We start from the raw sequence: 20,979 nt of genomic DNA on the forward strand, positions 1-20,979 counted from the left end.
TGCATAAATAATAATAATAATCATAATAATAATAATACTCGGGATTCCAACAACATACATGAGCAACTGCCTTGTACATAGTATCATCTTTCACTCTAAGAGGAACAAACCTAAAGAAATTCATCTAACTTGTTAGCCTTTAATGGATGAGGTGGTCGAAAGTCTTTCAGCCGAAGATTGGAGCTTGCTCGGATCTCGTTCAAAAACGCATCTCCACTTTCTGACCTTATGCTCTCAAGGATGTTCCCAAGTACCTCAGCTGCTAGCCCAATTTCTTTCAGTTGCCCTGGTTCTTCACCACCTTCTTGTATCAGTTTTCCTATATCTTTCAAAGTCACCACATTTTGTAAAATAACTTTGGTAAATAAACGACCAAGAAATTCAGCTGCTCGTGGTGCGTCATTAACAGCATCTTCCAACGAAGAAAGGACCAACTCAAACCTGATGATAATGTACAATGGTTTGTGAAAAACTGAAAGAAGGTTTAAAAAATGCATATTAATTATTTTCATTCTTGCATTCATACCCATGGAGTAGTTGTGCCTGGCTAAGTAAGCTATCTCTGGATTTGCAGAAGTTGATAATCAGCTTTGCTAAGAGATCCCTTTCTGTGTTTGTCTTTTCAAAGGAGTCGGTGACCCACAATGATATCATAGAAGGATAAAAGTCAGGAGCATTCAATTCCTTGATGCACAATGCAACCTCTTTCTCATCCTCGGCACTGCAGGAAATATGTGTTTTATATCAGAAGTAATTCGAGATCAAAAAGAGTTTGATAAAGAAAAGGCAAGCGGTCCTATGTGGCACCTTTGAAGGAATAATACAACAACCTCAAACACTGAACAACCAATGAAAATCATAAGCAATACTAGTTAAAAACACTGAAGTTTTCTAAAGATGAAAATTGATGAACTAAAAGAGGTAGGTTTTTGGAAACAGAAAAATTGAAGGCTGCTCCAACTAAATAGATGACTAAAACAAACAATCTGACTTCAATTTGGTTACAATAAGATACATGTGTTAATTGGGCATGCTTAAGGAACAAAGTCAAAAAACACCCCAAACAAATAAGCAGAAAATTCAATTATTTATCTTCCAAAGAATAATTGGGAAGATAGATATGTTAGATTAACATTGGGTCCCAGAACTAGACCTAGAAACTACTACACTTTGACCAAACCTTTATCTCTATGGTTGAACAGAAATTGCAAAAGGCTTAAAACTGTTGGGCACTATGACCTCTGGTAAGACTATTTCTTGTTTCCTTATTCATTTCTAACATTTTTGTCCGTTATGTTGTCTCAACTTGCATGCAGCAACATGGCTTTTTCCCTTTTCTATATTTCTAAATTGTAACTTCAGATTTATCAGGAGGAGAACATGTTATAGACCAGAACTTGATTTTCCTGAATATGTTAGTAGGGCTAAAATAGATAAGCTCAGTTTAAAGAACAAGTAATCCAAATACAGGATCATCATCTGTCTGATGAACAGAGCATAGTGACGTATAAACTCTTGCATTACTGCAACATGTAATCCAATGTAGCAAATCATCTGATGAACATAGCATACAATGGTTGGATCCACAAAAGGTTGGTTGATTGTCAACAAATAGATGGCTGAAAGCATTTCAGCAGTTGGCCTATTGCAAGCGTTTGGCTGACTGGAAATGACTAGCGAGCTACAAGTCAATTTGCAAATGGACCTTAAGCTGCAAAGGCAATTGTGACTTCAAATGGCCACAATTTCCATTTACAATATCAAAGTTACATTAGCATAAAAAAACAAAAATGAAAATATTAAATCTAGAAAATAACTATGGAAGAGAATATATCTACAATTTAATAATAATAATTTAATGAATTCAAAGTAAGTTAAACAAATAAATCTAAATGTATGGTGATAGCATCATGTTCATACTTTTTTGTTTAAAATATAAATATAAAAAAATTAAATATGCTATTCAGCTCATTAAAAAAAATTCAGATCTCATTATACTATTGTAGTGTCACCCTTAAATTAACAAAACTAAAAATTTAATACACAAATTAGTTTTTCTGTTTTTTTAAAGATGTAAAGTAACTACAAGTGTAAATTATAAAAACTCAATTATTTTATACTTTATATTTATTATCTTTATATATTAATTACCATATTATCATATATATTAGTTAATATATCTCCCAATTAACTAATTGTCATTAAGTAGCCTAATTACACCGTCACCCGCGCATGTGCGCCTCCACCGGCCAACCACGACCTCCTCACTAACACTCTTTCCTTCCCTCCTCTGTCCACACAAGAAGTCAGCTGCTACTCATCGTCGCACCGATGGATACTGTGCCTCCCCTTCCCCAGCGCACAACGCACAAGGTTGCTCCTGTGCTAACCCACCACCGCATCGGGTGCTGACTCTCCTTCCATGATGTCGTCGTCTTAGATTCCAACCGCCGAGCAACCACTCCGTTAGCCCTATCCCCGGCAACCACCGTCGTTGCTCTCCATATACGCGTCATCATAATCATCACCAACGTCGCCCAATCTCGGCCTCCATCGATCATTGCTGCCAACCTTAACCTATCACCCTGCTTTCCTCAACGCGAGTAGCACCTAAGCGCACGTGGGTTTATCTGTACTTGTTGGTTTAGATCTTCCTTTGGATTCTTCTCTTATTTGACATGTGGTACCTGCAATGTCTAAAATCACGGACTATAAGCTAAATTTCAGGTACCTTCGAAATTTCAGGTAACCCTATCACAACTCTAGCTTTAATTCCTCTTACCGTGTCTAATTCTTCACCTACTATTCTCGATCTTGATGTTCCTATAGCAATTAGAAAAGGTGTTCGAAATTGCACTAATCCTCCTATTGCAAATTATCTTTCCTACCAAAGACTGTCAAAAAATCATAAAGCTTTCACTTCTAGGATTTCACACTTGTTTGTTCCAAGGAATATACAGGAAGTGTTGGATGATCCGAGTTGGAATTTAGCAGTCATGGAAAAGATAAATGCTTTAAGGAGAAGTGGCACTTGGGAGATAGTTGATCTACCCAAAGGCAAGAAACGAGTTGGGTGTAAACGAGTGTTTACAATAAAATGTAAAGCTGATGGAAGCATTGAAAGGTACAAGGCTAGACTAGTGGCTAAAGGCTTCACTCAGACTTATGGGATTGACTATCAAGAGACTTTTGCTCCAGTTGCTAAGATAAACTTTATCAGAATTCTATTATCTCTTGCAGCAAATTCAGATTGGCCTCTACATCAATTTGATATTAAAAATGCATTTCTCAATGGTGATCTAGAAGAGGAGGTGTTCATGAGTCTACCGCCAGGATTTGAGAAGAACTTGGCAGTGAAAAAGTGTGCAAATTAAACAAGGCATTATATGGACTTAAATAGTCATCAAGAGCATGGTTTGAACGCTTTGGAAAGGCTATTATTAGTTATGGCTTTTTGTAGAGTCAAGTCGATCACACAATATTTTATAAACATTCAAAAAGGAGTAAAGTTGTTGTTTTAATTGTTTACGTTGATGACATTATGTTAACCGGTGATGATGAAATAGAATTAGTAGACCTAAAGAGGAGACTTGCAAAAGAGTTTCAAATTAAAGATCTAGGAGCCTTTAAGTATTTCCTCGGAATGGAATTTGCAAGGTCCAAGGAAAGTATATTTGTTAATCAAAGAAAATATATTCTTGATCTCCTTGGAGAAACAGGTTTGCTAGGATGTAAAATGGTTGAGACTCCAATTGAGCCTAACTTGAAGTTACAAGCTGCTAGAACTGAAGAAGTAAAGAACAGGGACCTTTATCAAAGACTCATAGGAAAATTGATTTACTTGTCTCATACGCAGCTTGATATCGCTTTCACAGTTAGCATGGTAAATCAGTTCATGCACTCACCAGAAGCAGAACATTTCGAGGCCGTCTATAGGATATTGAGATATTTGAAAGGAACTCCAGGAAGAGGTTTATTATTCAAGAAACATGGACATCTTCAAGTCGAAGTCTACACAGATGCATACTGGGCAGGGAGTGTTATGGATAGGAGATCAACATCAAGCTACTGTTCCTTTGTTGGTGGGAACCTAGTTACGTGGCGAAGTAAAAAACAAAATGTGGTAGCCAGAAGTAGTGCTGAAGCAAAATTCAGAGCTGTTGCCCATGGAATCTGTGAGGTAATGTGAATCGAAAGAATTTTTGAGGAATTGAAGTTTTCTTTTTCAACTCCTATAAAAGTTTATTGTGACAACAAAGCTGCTATTTCCATAGCTCATAATCCTTTTCTTCATGATCACACAAAGCATATAGAGGTGGATAACCGTTTCATCAAGGAGAAAATCTAACACTGGAGTAATATGCATGACATATCTTCCAATAAATGAACAATTAGTTGATGTATTAAGGAAAGGACAACACAAGAAATAATTTGATAAGCTAACTAACAAACTGGCTATGGAAGATATCTACAAATCAGCTTGAGGGGGAGTGTTGGAAATCCTATCATCATTAAAATCAAAGATATACAAATCAGGAAAAATAGAAAATGATCATTTGTCAATTATTAGCTTTAATTAGTTTCCTTATTATTTAATTTCCTTTTCATTAGTTTCCTTTCTATTGTAAATTCTCTATATAAACAAAGTCGTGTACCTATACTTTTGTATAAGAAATTATTTCTTCCTCATTTTCTAAGTCCCATTTTGAACTTTTTGTACCTTAAAAAAATAGGAGCAATTAGGCAAATTGGTATCCATTATATTTGGTCAGGGAGTGGAAACAAAGTTTTTTTGACATGAGAACTGCATGCAAAGTTTAAGTTGTGATTGGGGATTTTAAGACAATTTTCCCTTGATGTTTCATTATACACTTGGAACTATTATAATAGACTTGTCTTTGTGTTGATTAAAGACTAATTAGCGAAAACAAATATTGCAATTGGAAAGAGGGAAAATACATAGACGCAGATGCCATTTACAGCATTTGCATTTCATGTTCCTAATTACAAGCAATCAAACACCCCCCATATTGGCGATAAATGATTGGATATTGATCAACACAGTTAAATTGCCTAACAATAAACAAGGAGACATAATAATAAACTAGATCAACTTGAATTATAAATTGTGTAAATAGATATTAAAAACACATATCATAATCATAACTGTCGTGGGTCATGATAAAGAAGAATACCTGTAGAACTCTCTAATTGCTGAAATGAATTTTTCTCGTAAAACTTCTTCTGAAAATATTCTTGTTTCAGGAGTTGATTGGCTGCTCATAGAAGTGCCATGGGTACGCCCAGCAGGAAGCATTGCCGTAGAAGATCTCTCAAAAGTACGGTCTGAGATCTTTGAATCTCTGCTGCTTTGGTGATTATTTTGATAACCAGGGCTTGGTTCATCAAATATTGCACCAGAAGACCTTTCTGCCATGTAGTTAGTATCATTTGTGCTAGATGATATTGGACGATGTTCCCCAACAACTGAAGCAATTTCACCACTAGACATATTGGATATTGATGGCTGTCCTCTGATAGACATTCCTCTGGCCAGGCCACCTTGAGGACCCAGGGTAATAGAATCATCCTCAGCAGATCTGTGTTGGAGGGGAAGAGACATAGTTCGCCCCTCAAGGTGATGTCGATCCTCTAACCATACATCTTGAATACCATAGCCGCGAGATGGCAATCCACGAATACCAGAAACCTGCTGCTGAATACCAGGAGGGGTTAATAGAGTGGGACCACGGGAACCATAGTCAGCTGCTGGACCACGTCTTGGGACATTACTGATGATAGGACCACGAGACAATCTGCTAGACTGAGCTTGCCTTTCTTGAGCTGCATCTCTGTGAACCTCATCAATCTTCTTTGGTCCCTCAACTTTTCTCCTCTGTTGCCATTTGTTCTTTCTAAGATCAATTGCATCTCTCAACATGAATCTTACACGAGAGGATAACTTTTGACTTGTTGATAGCTTGGCCATCATGTCAAAGTATGCATCCATATGTTCCTTTGCCTTGGGGTGATCTATCATCTCACCAATTGTACTCATTAATTTGCACAATGCTTCAATATCTTCCTCGTCAGGATTTTGATATTGACCCAACAATTTCTTGATGCACTCGTGCATAATTCTCTCTGTCAACATCTTTTTCTTGTATAATTCTCCAATCAAGCGTATATTGCCCAGCATTCGCCTTCGGGCCTGGAGCCTTTTTGCTTCCCTTTCCTCTTTGAACTGTTTGGTCTCACCCTCCTCTTCATCTTTATTAGCTTCTGCTTGCTCTTTCTCTCCTCTTTCAAATTCTTCTTGGCATTTGTTCAGGAGCAGCCTTTTGAAAGTTATTTTTTCATTGTCTTCACTAAAATCTGGTAACACAGTTGCTAGACGGAAACAGAAATTAGCATACATTTCACAAAAGGTAGGTTCCATCAAAGCCTTGTCAAAAATTTGTGATATGACACCAGTAAGGGTCATTGCATTGTCTATGTTAACCTCTCTGACCTGGTCAAAAAGTTTATCAAAATTTTGAGGTGTCAATTTGTTAAGAATAGCTTTTAGTTGTCTTTGTTTCGCAGCTTCTTCATCAGAAACTTTGCCCACTTCATACTTCTTCTCAGCTTTGTGCATTACTTGTAAGGGTGTATGAGGAGAGGGTATTAAACCTCTTGCGCGTTGCCACCGATCTGCATCTGGATTACCACGTGGCAAGCCTACCTGAGCTACCGGAGATGGCATTGGACCTGAAAGTATTCCTTGATTTGATGTCTGCCGAGGAAGAGTCCTCAAAATCACATGACTGCCAGCTTGCCCAGGACGAAGACTGACAGTTGCATTTCCATGTCCATAATCTGTCCTATTGTCACGACCAAATGACACTTGTGGTTTCAACCACTTTTCATCATCCATAGAGGCAACTATCCGTCGGTCTACTCGAGAAGCACCTGATGGCCGATCATTGACCCTTCCTGTACTTGCAGAAGGTGAATGGCCTGATAGATTGACTAACAATGCATCTGTTATATCTGAACCTGTCTGAAAATTTATAGGAAGATGAGTAAAATATTGCGAGAGGGTCATTAGAAAATCCCTGGAGTATTTGTTTCGGCTAGTGGCTTCATAACCATCAACCTTTTTGTGTTGCTTCCTTGCATCGTTAATAGGAGGCTGATCATCTGTTGCTTTTAGTTTTGGAGTTGAAATATCAGCAGCATTTTCCCAGTCATCCAACTCAGCTCTGTTGTGCATGTCTTCCTCATTTGAAGCAGCATCCTTACTAAGATTGCCAATCTGCGTGATATTTTTTACAACTGTTGAATTATTTATAGATTCTGACTTTTTGGCGGTATGTTCTTCCTCTGGGCCCTTGTATGCAGTGTAAAGATCAGATGTGTCAGCAGCATCTGCTTTAGATAGCATTTCCCTTTTTTTCTTTTTCCCAGTACTAATCTTAGGCTTTGGAATTTCTGACAAAGGTTTCTCTGTTTGTCCCAAGCCTGTTGCAGAAACCAATGCATCACTACATGAATCCAAAGGTTTTGACTCTGGCTTGCATTCACTATTTAAATCCAAATGTTTCAGCTCAGGCTTATGCTCTACAGAAAGAGGTTGAAGACATACATTGACTGTCTCCATGCGGGCCACACCAGAATCAATTAAATCAATATCTTTGTCGGATTTCATTTCATGTTCAGTTGACAATGAATTAATTATAGTCTCGGAGTCAGCCGCATCCAGATACGCATTAGTGGGCCTATTTTGTAGATTTAGTATCCGTTCTTCCTGCATCTCACTACCAACATCACTAGTGGAGTCATTTAGAAGTTTGTCAATCACTTTATCATAGTGACCAGATCTCACTTTTCCAAAATTTCCTACATGGCTTTCTTGTTCTGATGATGCAACTGCATTCACCTGTTCAGAAGATTTTGAATGTGTGGATGAAGGAAGTACTTCAAAATCATTAGGATCTTTTGATGAATCATCTGACACTTTAAATTGCTCAGACACTACTACTTCTAATATGCGGTCTTTTCTAACCTCTGAAACGGTGTTAGCCACCCTAGAGTTAGAATTGATACTTTTGGTATCAATTCCATCAATTATTTGGCATAAGGAAGGAGACTCAGATGGAATCTCTTTGGATGAATCAGCATAACCTAGTGAAGCATCTTGCAATGTTTCCTTCTTCAGCACTTCTTTGAAAGAACTAGACTCAGCAAGCATAACCTTCACTTCAACCTGTTCAATTGCTTCCACGTTTAGAAGCACTGTGTTTTCGGATGTAGGAGATACCTTTGCTCCTTCAGTAGAAAATGCATCCAACTGCAATAATACAACGAAATTGCAGATGAAATAAGCAAACTATTGAGAAAGGAAGGAAACTAAGGTACAGACCTGATGCCTTTGTTGGGTTCTAAGATCATTCTTACTCGACTTCCACCAGTTATTTTTAAAAGAATCAGATCTTTGAACAGGTTCATTTTTCCTGCCATCATTTCCAGCCAAATCTGATCCGGAATCCCCAGTAGTTTCAGAAACTGATAAATGTTCACACTGTACGGTCTGTGTTGAAACTACTGGAACAGCATTAGTACTAGTTGTTTCATTGACCAGTAATTTAACAGTGTTCAACTGCCCAGAGGCTGATTTAAGTTGTTGAGCAGGTTCATCTGGCTTGCTTACTGTCTGTTTTTGCTTAGAATTAGTATTCTCTTCAGTAGCCTTCACTGATTTAGATGGTTCTGTCTTAGTAGAAGGCATGCTAATTACCACTGAAGGTGTGGACAAGAATACCCCAGCATTCACACTTTGCGAACCAACAGAAGGCTTTATTGTTACTTGGACTGCATTTGACATAGGGGCAGAAACGGGTAAGGTATCCAAGTTAACCCCTTCAGAGAAGCCACGCAAAGCTGCAGAAGATACAGGTTTTCCACTAGGAACCGCGTTTGACATGGATGAATTCAAGTAGGTCAACTTTTGGCCACTTTGACTGACAGGATAACTAAGTCTTGGAGCTTGTGAACTTGCAGGCATCTGCCCACTCGCCAGAGGAACATTAGTAGAATACATAAGCTGAGGACGGCTGTAAGAAGTTTGCTGCATGGCGGTAAAGAAGTTCATCTGATGAGAAGCAGCATATGTTGGAACAGATTGAGACGGGGGAATTACATTAGGAAGTGTCTTCTGGGCAGCAGATAAACTATCTTTGAATGTATCAATGTTTTTATCCAGCTTCAACTCTTCATGAGTATCTGGATGAGTAATTTTGACTGTGGTCTTCCGTGCAGTGCCATATTTTCCAGAATGCTGTTGTGAAAACTGACTAATCCCAATTCCCAGGCCCCCTAACTGTTGTGGCAATGGATGGCCAATTGGAGGAACAAACCCTAGACCTTGTCCCGGATGCATCATTGCTTGCTGTTGCATAAAATGAGATTGAATACTAGGGACATAAATCTGCTGTGCAACTTGAGGGTTATTCCCTACAGGTAAAGCTATTGGCATTTGCATTGAATTAGCTGCTAGACCAGGTGATTGTAACTGTACATTGGAGCCGCCAAATTGAGCAGGAACCTGCAGTTGCTGAGGTTGAAATGGCATAGCTATGGGAAAAGAACTTCCAGTAATAGGAAGAGCAGATGATTTTGGAGCTGGTACAACTGGGGCAGATGGAACAGGAGCAGTGAGATCCCTTTTTACATGTACAGAATGGGATTCCCCACTACTAGATTGATGCACACCAACAACATCCTTTTTGGTTTGTAGTTGCTGTTGTTTAGGAATAGAAGGCGCAGACATCTTAGGAGCAGCTCTGAATGATTCAGTCCTAGCCTGCAAAATTAATAAATAAGAATATCAGCAGAATACATAATTCAATATAGATGATTTATATTCATTATTGCTGAGGTATTGTTGATAAAAGCACCTTACATTAAAAAAATAGACATTTAACACAATCAATCTTATAAAAGATGACTATCACATTACAGATTTGGACAACGCAAATGCAGCAGATTTAGATAGAGAAGAACCTAAAGTTGAGCAGATATTAATGATTCGACTCAAGCACAACTATCACATTAATGTGGCTATTATTGTTAAGATTGATAAGTGGGTGAACAACAAAGAGAGCCATGGAGGACGAGAAGAGAGGAGGGTATTGTTAGTTAAGAAAAAGGAGGAAGAGGTGTAGGGGATGGGAGGTCATGCAACCACATTAAATTTGCAGCCTCCCTCTAAGGGTGCATTTGGTTGGGGGTTATCCTTCATAATCTTGGTTATCCATCTAAGGTTATCAACGAAAATCATGTTTGGTTTAGTTAATCGACGATTCCTGAGTAATGATCTATGTCCGACACGTCAGCAAAAGGAGCATGCAACGCGGAATCAAAAAACCTCAAAAAAAGTGAGGTTTTTCTTGATTCCGGGGTTAACGAAATTTTTTAACAAAAATACACCTAAAATTTTGTATAATGAAAATTGTATTTTAAATTATAAAAATTAAATTAAAATAAAAATATGTGATATTTTATTTTACAAACGTAAAGTAAGAAAACATAACAAAAAAAAAAGAGAAAAGTGGAAAAATATATATGTAACAAAAAAAAGAAAAAAACGTAAAAAAAAACATAACAAAAAAAAGAAAAACGTAAAAAAATTAAAAAAAACGTAAAAAAAATGTTAAAAACGTAAAAAAGGGGAAAAAAAGCGTAAAACTCAAAAAATAAAATAATAATAATAATAAATCAAGTTTAAATAGAAAAAAATGCATAGTTGATTTTCTAACGAAGGGTAATACAGTAAAATATTAAACCAGGTTATACATTAAAACTTTCAAACAAACAAGTTTTCGTTATATTACCTAGGTTGAACAAAACAACATTAGGTTATGTTTTATTCCCTATAACCTTGATTATGTGATTACTTGATAATCACATAACTAAAGTTATACATGATAACTTGAACCAAACACGCCCTAAGGGGATTGAGCGAAGAAAGTCTTAAATCTAGAATTAGCATGTTCCAACAGACAGAACTAAGGTCATTTTTGATATAACATATAACACGTGAGAATAAATTTCCATATTATTGTACACATTGACTATTTACTCTTAACATTTGTTGGGGAACAAGTAACTTTAAGCACCAAAATTGAGAATGATCATTGGATTCGAAGGCCTCCAACAAAAAATCACACAAATGACCTTATATCATCATCAAGCTGCCAACTACATAATTAAAGAAGAGATATTTTGGCTGATCTCTTCAATCTTCTCCACAACCATGAAGCTTTTGGAGAGGTCATACAGTTTCATTTTTCTTTTTTTTTTGGTTTAATTTCTGTTAAATAAAGAATAACTAATGGAAGTGACTCGTGAGAGTAATTGGAGAACACATGGAATTTGGTGTCTTTCCCTTGAATACTTAGACACTTCAATTTGTGTGTCGGCAAACTCACAATGACGTAGAAGCTTTAACAGCTTCATTCATGGGAAAGATGATGTTCATCTCCTATGTCGCATCGCAAAAAAAAATAAAAAAAATGGAGTGCCATGAAGAATCATGTTGAACGGGTATTGGTATCTAGAGTAATTTTGATAGCTTACTAATGATAGAATAGTAATTTAACATGAAAGAATGACAAGCAAAAATGCACTGTAAAATTAGCTGTAAGTATGAACTAGGACATGTGACCAAGTACAGAAATAATCATAGTAATGCCAAAAAAAAACAAACAGACCTGATTGCGAATTTGTTCATCCAGATTTGGTGGAGCTGAGCTGGTCCGAGCAGGAACAGGAATCTATAATAATCAATATGAATGCAGGTAACACAGAACCAAGGAATAAAAAATATCAGGATAATCGTTGAACTAGCAAGACATTTATTATTTACCTGTAATCCATTCATTATTCCAGGATTTATTGAGCCAAACTGAAGAGTAATCTTGGATGCATCACCTGAGAACACAAAAATACAAATAACATTAAAAATATATCTCTTCTTAAAGATTTATTTTGGTAATGCATCAACGAGAACTATATAGGCAACAGCTTAGTGAGCCAATCCAGAAAAGACAATGTTGAACCTTTAGCTGGTGCAGATGGTGCTTGGGAATTGGAAAACCCAGCACTGGATTGAGAAGATGGTGGCTTAGGAATAGCTCGGGATGCACTTCTGGGGATTGGCATATCGACTGGTTTTGCAGCTCTTGGGTCAAGCCCATCAGAAAATCCTGTGAAAATCAACGTTAGGAAGTATTAGTAACATGCCATTCTCAAAATCCACGATAAGCAGAAAACCTAAGTCACTAGATGACTGGGTCTTACTTGACTGCTAAATCTCTGGCAACTTGTATATTTATGAACATGACTACGGAGTTAGAATTTTTTTTTAAAAAAAAAAAGAGGGAAAAATTACCAAGCGAGTGAGTTTGGGGCTGAGCGCCATTCTCAAGAGCATGATGACCAGCAGCGGAGGCAGCAGCGCCACTAGCTTCAGAACTTGCATTTCCACGGCTTGTCGTAGATTGGCTTTGTCCATTAAAAGACTTTTTGAAACTACAAAAATCAAAATCAAAGAAGTCACTTAGAGCCACTACGCTCCTTCAGAGAACAGAACCAAACTAAAAGAGAAGAATAAACGACATCACTAGTAAAAAGGTTAGCGATCAATCTAAGGGAAAATGATGCTATCGAAAGCAATCTCTCGGAAACCCTAGGTTTTCAGAAGGATTCAAAAACGATGAAGAAAGGACTGCAGCACCTTCGACTTGTCGACAATGATGGAGAGACGGACGATGGAGGAACAGAGGATGTGGAAGAGATAGGCGGAGGGGCGGAGACGCCGCCCACGCCGCCCTTCCAGCCGCCGCCGCCGCCGCTGCCGACGAATCCCCTTTGCTGGCCGGCGCTGCCCGATCGAGAGGATTTCTTGATCTGCGCCTCGGTCCTCTCAACCCTAGATTGATTGACGGACATAAATCCGACGGCTGTTATCCCTGCAAATCTAAACAATAATCACCGCCGAGACAGAGAGATCGAGTAAGCATCCAAAAGATAAACTAATCTGTAAATCCTCACTACACCAAACCCTAAAAGCTCCAACGTCAGTATATTAAGCAATCAATCAACTCAATCGAAAACAAAAAAAAACGAAAAAAAAACAAAAAAAAAAAAAAGAACTGCCAGGAAGAAAACCTAGATGATGAGAGCAACTGAGGATAGTGCGAGGGATCGAATCGCTCACCTGAGAGCTTGAAGACAAAATATAGCTCGGCTTGGGGAGACTGGTTTCCCCCCGAGCGGGATGCGAGCGAAGAGGGGGAACGACGACCAGGGCAAGGAAGAAAGAGGGAAAGGGAAGGAGAAGGAGAGAGGGAGAAAGGAGGATTCAACAAGAGAAAAAGATTCTTTAATAGTGTGATTAAAGAAGAGGGAGTAAAGTGGGTAATAAATGTGGCACTGAAATAAAAAAAAAAAAAAAAACTTCCAACAGTGTAGAAGTTGCTTGATCGGCCCACATGAACCGGACAAAATAGAAGGTCGGGTTGGAAAAATTAACCCAAACCCCATAGTCGTATTACCTATCACGTCGAATTACAAAAAAAAAACACGCTTATTTTTATTATCCTTGTAAAAAGATATGCTCATTTTAAATAATATAAAAACGCCACTTCATTATATTTTATTAAAAAAATATAATGGCAAAATAAAAAAGATAGGGTTTTTTTTTTATATTTTCTTTAAAAGGATATTCCTTTGATTTTTACTAAAGAAAAAGTTATTTTTTATAAACTGAAATATTATTTTTATAAAACTAATATCGCCAATAGTTATTTTTTTACATGATCTCGAAAAAAATATTCCCAATGGCTTAAATTTGCAAGGAATGAAATATTCTACAAGGAATCGGACAACAAGTATGGCTGAAAATAATATCAATTAACATAAAAAAAATAGTGAATTATATTATCAAAGATAATACTAACTACTAAGTTATAAAAAGTACACAATCAAAGATACCATTAAATCGTATCAAGTACTAAATGGAAGACAATATTAAGTTGCATTAAGATATTAGAGAGTACACTTGGTTTGAGGCTGGTTAAATATATTAACCATTTGATTGTTTCATAAATAAGAAGAGGCTTAACAAATATATCAATAAGTTGATTCTTTCATAAATACACGTGTAACTTCTACAACTTCAAAATAGATAAATCTCCAATACCGATCCTTATCGAGCCTTGCTGAAAGAAAAATATGTATGCGAAAGAGTTGGAACTTTTCTACTAACAGTGAGTTGTGTGACCTACATAAGATGATATTGTATCCAGACGAATAATTGCTAAAGAAACAATTAAATTTGGATGCTACATCTAAAATGATCCTATCTGGCCTTTCTTCTTCTTCTTCGGCATTCGAAACAGTCAGAACATGTGTAATAAGCCTTTGATTTACTGTTGGGCTTCATTTGTAGTTTGGAAGGTGGAATTTTTAGATCCTCAACGAGTATTTGTTGCAGTCTCTGATTCTCCTCGATCAAGTCTCCGATGACTCTCTGGTGTGCCAGCAGCTGATTAGATAAAAGTACACAGATTTAGTTAAGATTGTAAAAAAAAAGTTCACACTTTTACAATCATAAAAAATCTCTCCGAGCAAATCCTTTGGATTACGATACAATGAAGAACATATCTAATGCTCTGGGAAGACGGAAAAGAAACAATGGCTTACCACTTTGAGCACATTTTTTTCCAAGTCCAGGTTTTCTGCCTGAATATGAACAAAAGTTAGTGTCAGAGCAATGCATAAAATTGTTGTGTTTTCAGCACTTAATTCAGCATCTCAAGGACTAAACATTTAAGAAGCAATATTTGAAATGCAAAAGTTTCATTTCAATAACCTATGCACTAATCGAATTTATAATCTACCGAAAAAAAACTGTGTTGGTCCTATCTATATACAACCTCAAAATAATCAGTGTCAAACCATTTCACTAGTGCATAGTTATTTTGTTTAAATTTTTAAAAATACAGAATATGCATGCTAAATTGTAGACTGGAATTGACCATAAAATTAGTAGTATAAGACTAAGTATTCTATGTCAGGCATGTTACCGTTTCATTAACTTCCATCTCAGAATCCTTGAAAAGGGGATCGTGTAAGAAACTGTTGATCACCCTTTCAGTGTGACTTGCAATCGATTTTTTTAGTAGCGGCTCTTTGGATGCATATGAACTATGCGTGACTTCTTCAGTAGGTCCTATATAAGTATTTCCAAACTTTAAATCTGTCGTCACTCTTCCACTTGACACTTGTGCATTTCCAATAGGGCTTCCACTTGGGACAGTCACCGCCCCTTTACCAAGGCTAGGAATAGCACCTTGGATGGAAGCTAAGACAGGTACATTGCCTACAGTTATCATAGCCTTCTCCAGCATTTCCTGAGAAGATAACTTGCTTTCAAAGCATGGAATATGAGCATCAAAATGAAAAATGCATGATCATAGAAATATTAGTCAATACCCCAAAACTATTTTGGATCCGATTAACCACTCCAGGCTTCAAGGCAAGTCCTGCCATAAGATAAATAAAAGAATTGCTGGCTTTTTCACAAATTTTAGGTCTGTAACAACACCATCGTTATAAGGAAACAATAAAAAGATCTATCATATTGCTTTGATCATAGGAGAGTGGGAAAAGAAAACTATTGTATAAAAATCTTATTATAAACACATTAACAAGGTGCATTCCCATTTTTCTGAGAAATTAAAGAAGTCTGTGGCTCAAAATAATCAAAAATAAAAACTCTACCATCAATCTGATTTCTCTAAACTCTCGAGGGCACATCAGAAGGTGAGAATTATGTTTGGTGTGTGTGTGTGGGTTCCCACTAATGCGGTAATGGAAGTCTTACTTTACATTGCAAGAGATTGTTTCCACAACTTGAACCCATGACCACAATGTCAAACGGAAACAACTTTATCGTTGCGTCAAAGCTCCTCTTCAGTGTACACACACATACATATTTAAAACTAGATAGAAAGCTATGTTGGAAATTGAGAGCTTAAAAAAAATGTCAAGCATATTAAGATCTGATAGAAGATATCTCAAATATATATAATCTAACGGAATAATGAGAACAAGGTCTCTAACCAAATTGTAAGTTCCTATTGCTAAGACACTACAAAGGTACATACCTACACCAAAGCCATGTCCCACACCAACTCCACATCCGATGCCAACTTCAATGTTCTTGAAGCCCAACTTCATTAGCTAATAAAGAGCACAAATAAGAAAAAACACTGTTTGTTACAAAATAGGTCTATATGCACATCAACTTACAAACTGTCCTTACAGAACTATTAACGTGTCTCCCAACTCCAGAAAAAGCATCGGTTGCGCCTCTAGCAGACATCAAGACTTGCTGAACTGCCGGTATTGCACCTGCAACACACGTCGTTTGCTTGCTGACTTTAATATTCGTAGAATAGTAACTGATGATACATAACAATGTGTTCCTCCCAAAATCGAGATACAAAAAGGATTCCACGTTTTTATGCAATTCATTAGTATGCTTAGAATAACATTACTTAACGAACTGAGAACCAACCACTGTACGCAAATGGATTTCGTTCCATAATTCTAGTGCATGAAGCTAATCGTCTTTATGAACTTAAATCCACTGGCAATTTGCAAGGACAAAAAACACTGAATTCAGACGATTCAGATCTCAGGTTCGGACGTTTTTAATCTGAAAGTACGACGAATTAGTAAAAGAAATAATCAGCAAGTGCCACCAATGGCACATCAAAGACCTCGCCCTCACTCACACGCTCAGCACTTCATAAAAAAGTGAAACTAAGTAGACAAAACTGCTGAACCATGACGGCAACAATAGGGAAACAATCAAAGAGAGCACATTTTGAAATCACGAAATCACCAGTGCAAATAACAAATTTGAGGTATGTCCCAAACGAAGACATTAACAAAAAAACACACACACAGACACATCGCTGTATCATACGCTACGGGATCGAACAGCAAGCGATCCATTGCAGGCGGCGGATGACTGACCAAATTCGGCCTCGAAGAACCTTTGAGAACCCATCAGACAGCGGTGGGAGGGGACAGGAAAGGGTGTCCTTACCTAGATATATGGGTCGGCCGACGCCGATGCCGACGCCACAGCCGATGCCGAACCCCGTGAAGACCTGGGCAACCTTGAGAGAGAAGGGATTCTCCAACCGGAGAGCTGAGATGCTGATGGAACTACGCTCGGTTCCCATTGGCGGTGAGAGGGCCAAAGCAAAAGGTGGAGTGATTCCGGGCAGCAAAGGTCCCGAAGGCAGTAAGGCTGCAACTATCAAAAACCTAATGCCTTGTTTCCTAGAAAGGAAAAGAAGAAGAAAAAAAAAACATATGCTAAGCTCACTGCTAAAATGTTATGATTTTACAAAGATATAGTAGTAAAATGAAAATGTTAGCAAACTCATATTTATTGAAGTAATTCATCCAACAGTTAAGTTTGAAATAAAAATCGAGCGAATCAAACCGGAGTCGATTAAAAAGTCAACGGGTCCGGTCCGCCACACGACGACACCTATAACACAACAGGAGCACGAATCTGGATGACACGTGAAGAATCTCAGACGTCGATAAAACATCCTGGTGCGCGTCTCGCGCTCGATCACCCGACGCTCCTTATTACGTCGACGCGTTTCTGGGGATCTCAATTCTCAATCCGCCCAGTAGCGGAGCAGGAATCCGATCTCCCTCGATCGCAGATTCCGTTAACCTCGTCGTTTTTCCGGCGAACCGCGCTGCCTGGGAGACCACCGCAGTCACTCCTGTTTCCGCGATGAATCCCGAGTAGTAAGTGCCTCGGTCTAACCCCTAATGTCGATCTCTCGTGGAAAACTGAATTGTTGTAGTCTCGTTCTCTGTTGGGTCGAGGATTTGGTCTTAGGCTTTGACGGGATTTCCTATGGATCGGAACTTCTGTTCGTATGTGAGATTCCGTAAATAAATGTTCTGTTGGATCATGGGTTTCTGCTTGAGATCGGCGTTGTCCCCATCCGAATTTGGTGGATCTAGAGCTTCACGTGCCGTTAAATTGACAACCTTCATGGTTGTAAATGGATCTGACTCATCCGTGTGATGATTATGTTCCTGTTCCTCTGCTATAAAATTTTGCTTTTTGATTTGTGCAGTCCCCTATATAGGGGAACCAAGATACTTTTTGCTTTCTTGAGTAAAATCTTGAGGAATTTGTTGAAATTATGTGCTATATATCTTGCTAGATTCATTTTCTATGGCATGATTAGATAGTTAATATTTTAAAAAATCGCTTGATTTTCTTTGGATCTTAAGCCGTTTACTTTGGTACAAATCTAAGTTCTGCAAGTTTCTCTGCAGTGACTACTTGTTCAAACTCTTGCTTATTGGCGATTCAGGTGTTGGAAAATCATGCCTACTTCTAAGATTCGCTGTGAGTAGCAAGAATATAATTATCTATTTTTTCATGAAGATTAACATTTCTATATTTTGTGCTTTTCACTTGTATACTTTTTGATGTCTTAAATTTTCTTTGTAGATTTTAGAGATGTTAGCTTCTGCCTTTTTTGTTAGAAATTGGACTATGTAAATCATTGGCTCTGTTTCCTGTTTCTACTTATGTGAATTGAGCATTAAAGTCTTTAGTAATTTAGTTGTGTGCTGAAACATTGCCAGAATTTATTTGGTTAGCAAAAATGCCATTAGTACACCAACATCTTGTCTCTTCTTTTTCATGAATTAGGATACAGTCCCTATAATGTAATTTATTTTTGCAAGCTTCTCCTTATAGCAGACCAGCCTCTGTTACAAACTGAAGCAGTAACAACTGTTGATCCTGTGACAATTGGTACCAACTTGCTATGACTCAACTCTATTGTTATGCAAGATGGTCGATAGTGTTTACTTTGGCAGTGACACTAGGATCATGAATCTATAATTGAGGTTCTCACCCAAGGATTGATAATTTGATATTGTTTTGCTATGTGGAAGTAGAATTCTTATTTATGCTAGCCGTGGTTTTGTAAAGTAGATCGTGATTGCAAAAATTTAATTCTTGCTTTGTTGTGCCTTGATCTATTTTTTCTTTTGTAGGATGATTCCTACTTGGAAAGTTACATTAGCACTATTGGAGTTGATTTTGTAAGTATACTTACTGGTGATTTTTCAGATAGTTAATACAGTGCTTTGACTAGAGTGTACGATGAGGAATATTTTTTTTTTCTCTAGAAAATTCGCACTGTTGAGCAGGACGGGAAGACTGTTAAACTTCAAATTGTGAGTATTTTGATCATGATGCTTATAATCACACTTTTTTTTTGCAATGTACTAAATCTTTGGTGTCTCATATTCACCGACTTAAATAGCTTGATAGTTCCAGAGAGATGCTTGTCTTAGGATGACATGCTTGTCTTAGGATGACATGCTTGTAGAGCTTCATCATACTAATTCCCTTTCTAGTTGGTGGTTTAATTTTTGTTTATCATCTGGTGTTTTTAACCATCAAGACAGCTCTCTCCTTGAAATTGCTGTTCCATATTGTGTATCTGTACTGAAGTAACAGTTTGTTGGAGTTTCAGTGGGATACTGCTGGGCAAGAGCGATTCAGAACTATTACCAGCAGCTACTACCGCGGTGCTCATGGTATCATTGTGAGTGGAATCCTTTTCAATTAAAGTTCATTTCATGTTATCCTAATCCTCGAGCTATTAATTGTGTGACTCTTGCAAGTGAAAATTTCTTCTAGTGTATGCTTACTCTCTGCCCCTGAATTTATAGGTGGTCTACGATGTCACAGACCAAGAGAGCTTTAATAATGTAAAGCAGTGGTTGAATGAGATTGATCGATACGCAAGTGACAATGTGAATAAGCTTCTGGTTGGGAACAAGTGTGATCTGCTTGAAAACAAAGTTGTTTCATACGAGACAGCCAAGGTTATTTGGAATTGTCACAATCTTATTGTTTTGTAGTGATTCTGAGCATGCCAGCTTTAGCTTCACCATGAATAGATGATCATGTCATCTTCATTTATTTTAAGAATTAGATTAGAGCTTACTACCCATTATTTCTGAGTTTCTGGTTTGACCATCAAGGTGAAATAAATTCACTTTGTTAGTCATCATTCAGATGCTTTATTAGGTCATCCATTATCAATGACTCATCCACTCCTGATCTAACAGGCTTTTGCTGATGAGATTGGTATCCCTTTCTTGGAAACTAGTGCAAAAAATGCTACTAATGTGGAGCAAGCATTCATGGCCATGACTGCTGCCATCAGGAGCAGGTATGTCTTACTTTGCTACATTGAATCCGCAATTTCTCATCACATCCTTGAGAATTAATGCAAAGTGACACGTTGTCCATCGTAGGATGGCGAGCCAACCCGCCATGAACAGTGCCAAACCACCAACAGTACAAATTCGTGGACAGCCTGTTGACCAGAAGAGCAGCTGCTGCTCTTCTTGAAGCGGTTGTTCTCCGGCAACGCCGAGCGACTTCCTACCTATTTAGATTGATGCTTATGTTTCGCTCTCCATAGATTCGTAAATTGCTCCATTCTTTCCTAGCTATTAATTGTGTACAAGTTGATTATCTAATAGTATAATCAGTTTTCATCAGCTTTTGCTGTTGTCCTAATTCTCCGATCTATCGGAGAATTCACGTTATGATGTGCTGATCTTGTCTCAATATCAAACGGTGTTAAACAATATAAAATGAATTCATGTTTCTTAAGAAATTAATTTTCTCATGTAATGTTAATTAGTTTAATCAATTTCGCCTTGACTTTTGTTGCGTGCTATAATAATTGAATCTCGTTTAAAATATGTCTACAAACTTCGAGAACAGAAAATTAAGTGGAAAGGAGCTTGATCGAGTTAATGTTATCCACTCGTTGGAACTCGAAGTGG

The 20,979-nt window shown here is 37.6% G+C and overlaps 3 protein-coding genes across 4 annotated transcripts; 1 reads left to right on the top strand and 2 right to left on the bottom strand.

Annotated features, from left to right (window-relative positions):
- LOC121981749 (eukaryotic translation initiation factor 4G-like) lies at positions 1-13,434 on the bottom strand. Of its 2 annotated transcripts, none has more exons than XM_042534452.1 (10): positions 13,262-13,434; positions 12,779-13,013; positions 12,434-12,573; positions 12,102-12,248; positions 11,909-11,973; positions 11,754-11,816; positions 8,405-9,844; positions 5,196-8,332; positions 527-721; positions 1-441 (listed from the first exon to the last, which is right to left on the bottom strand). In XM_042534452.1, exons 2-10 carry the CDS (start codon positions 12,991-12,993, stop codon positions 111-113), a joined length of 5,733 nt encoding a protein of 1,910 aa, XP_042390386.1. In that variant the 5' UTR covers positions 12,994-13,013; positions 13,262-13,434; the 3' UTR covers positions 1-110. The 2 variants fall into 2 exon arrangements, with proteins under 2 accessions (XP_042390386.1, XP_042390387.1); XM_042534453.1 differs by having other exon boundaries at positions 12,779-13,021.
- A 729-nt stretch (positions 13,435-14,163) lies between these two features.
- On the bottom strand, positions 14,164-17,423 carry LOC121981750. The gene is made up of 7 exons (XM_042534454.1): positions 17,165-17,423; positions 16,373-16,461; positions 16,215-16,290; positions 15,541-15,590; positions 15,132-15,458; positions 14,749-14,787; positions 14,164-14,590 (listed from the first exon to the last, which is right to left on the bottom strand). Exons 1-7 carry the CDS (start codon positions 17,301-17,303, stop codon positions 14,405-14,407), a joined length of 906 nt encoding a protein of 301 aa, XP_042390388.1. The 5' UTR covers positions 17,304-17,423; the 3' UTR covers positions 14,164-14,404.
- Positions 17,424-17,705: 282 nt separating this feature from the next.
- LOC121981751 (GTP-binding protein YPTM2-like) lies at positions 17,706-20,824 on the top strand. Its single transcript, XM_042534455.1, has 8 exons — positions 17,706-17,889; positions 18,433-18,505; positions 19,165-19,212; positions 19,300-19,347; positions 19,650-19,721; positions 19,849-20,004; positions 20,251-20,354; positions 20,440-20,824. The coding sequence occupies exons 1-8, from the start codon at positions 17,876-17,878 to the stop codon at positions 20,534-20,536; spliced, it is 612 nt and encodes a 203-aa protein (XP_042390389.1). The 5' UTR covers positions 17,706-17,875; the 3' UTR covers positions 20,537-20,824.
- Positions 20,825-20,979: the final 155 nt, after the last annotated feature.

Source organism: Zingiber officinale, chromosome 5A (assembly GCF_018446385.1).
Source record: "Zingiber officinale cultivar Zhangliang chromosome 5A, Zo_v1.1, whole genome shotgun sequence".
Classification (NCBI taxonomy): Eukaryota; Viridiplantae; Streptophyta; class Magnoliopsida; order Zingiberales; family Zingiberaceae; genus Zingiber; species Zingiber officinale.

Bases quoted from the DNA above. Each gene is read 5' to 3' on its own strand.
- LOC121981749 (XM_042534452.1), bottom strand. From the start codon at position 12,993: ATGTCCGTCAATCAATCTAGGGTTGAGAGGACCGAGGCGCAGATCAAG. The intron at 11,974-12,101 runs GTTCAACATTGT...TTGTGTTCTCAG, and splicing joins ACCATCTGCACCAGCTAAAG to GTGATGCATCCAAGATTACT. The intron at 8,333-8,404 runs GTCTGTACCTTA...GTATTATTGCAG, and splicing joins GAACCCAACAAAGGCATCAG to TTGGATGCATTTTCTACTGA.
- LOC121981750 (XM_042534454.1), bottom strand. From the start codon at position 17,303: ATGGGAACCGAGCGTAGTTCCATCAGCATCTCAGCTCTCCGGTTGGAG. The intron at 16,291-16,372 runs GTAAGGACAGTT...GCTCTTTATTAG, and splicing joins GGAGACACGTTAATAGTTCT to CTAATGAAGTTGGGCTTCAA. The intron at 14,591-14,748 runs GTAAGCCATTGT...TTATCTAATCAG, and splicing joins AAAAAAATGTGCTCAAAGTG to CTGCTGGCACACCAGAGAGT.
- LOC121981751 (XM_042534455.1), top strand. The intron at 19,213-19,299 runs GTAAGTATACTT...TTTTTTCTCTAG, and splicing joins GCACTATTGGAGTTGATTTT to AAAATTCGCACTGTTGAGCA. The intron at 20,355-20,439 runs GTATGTCTTACT...TGTCCATCGTAG, and splicing joins ACTGCTGCCATCAGGAGCAG to GATGGCGAGCCAACCCGCCA.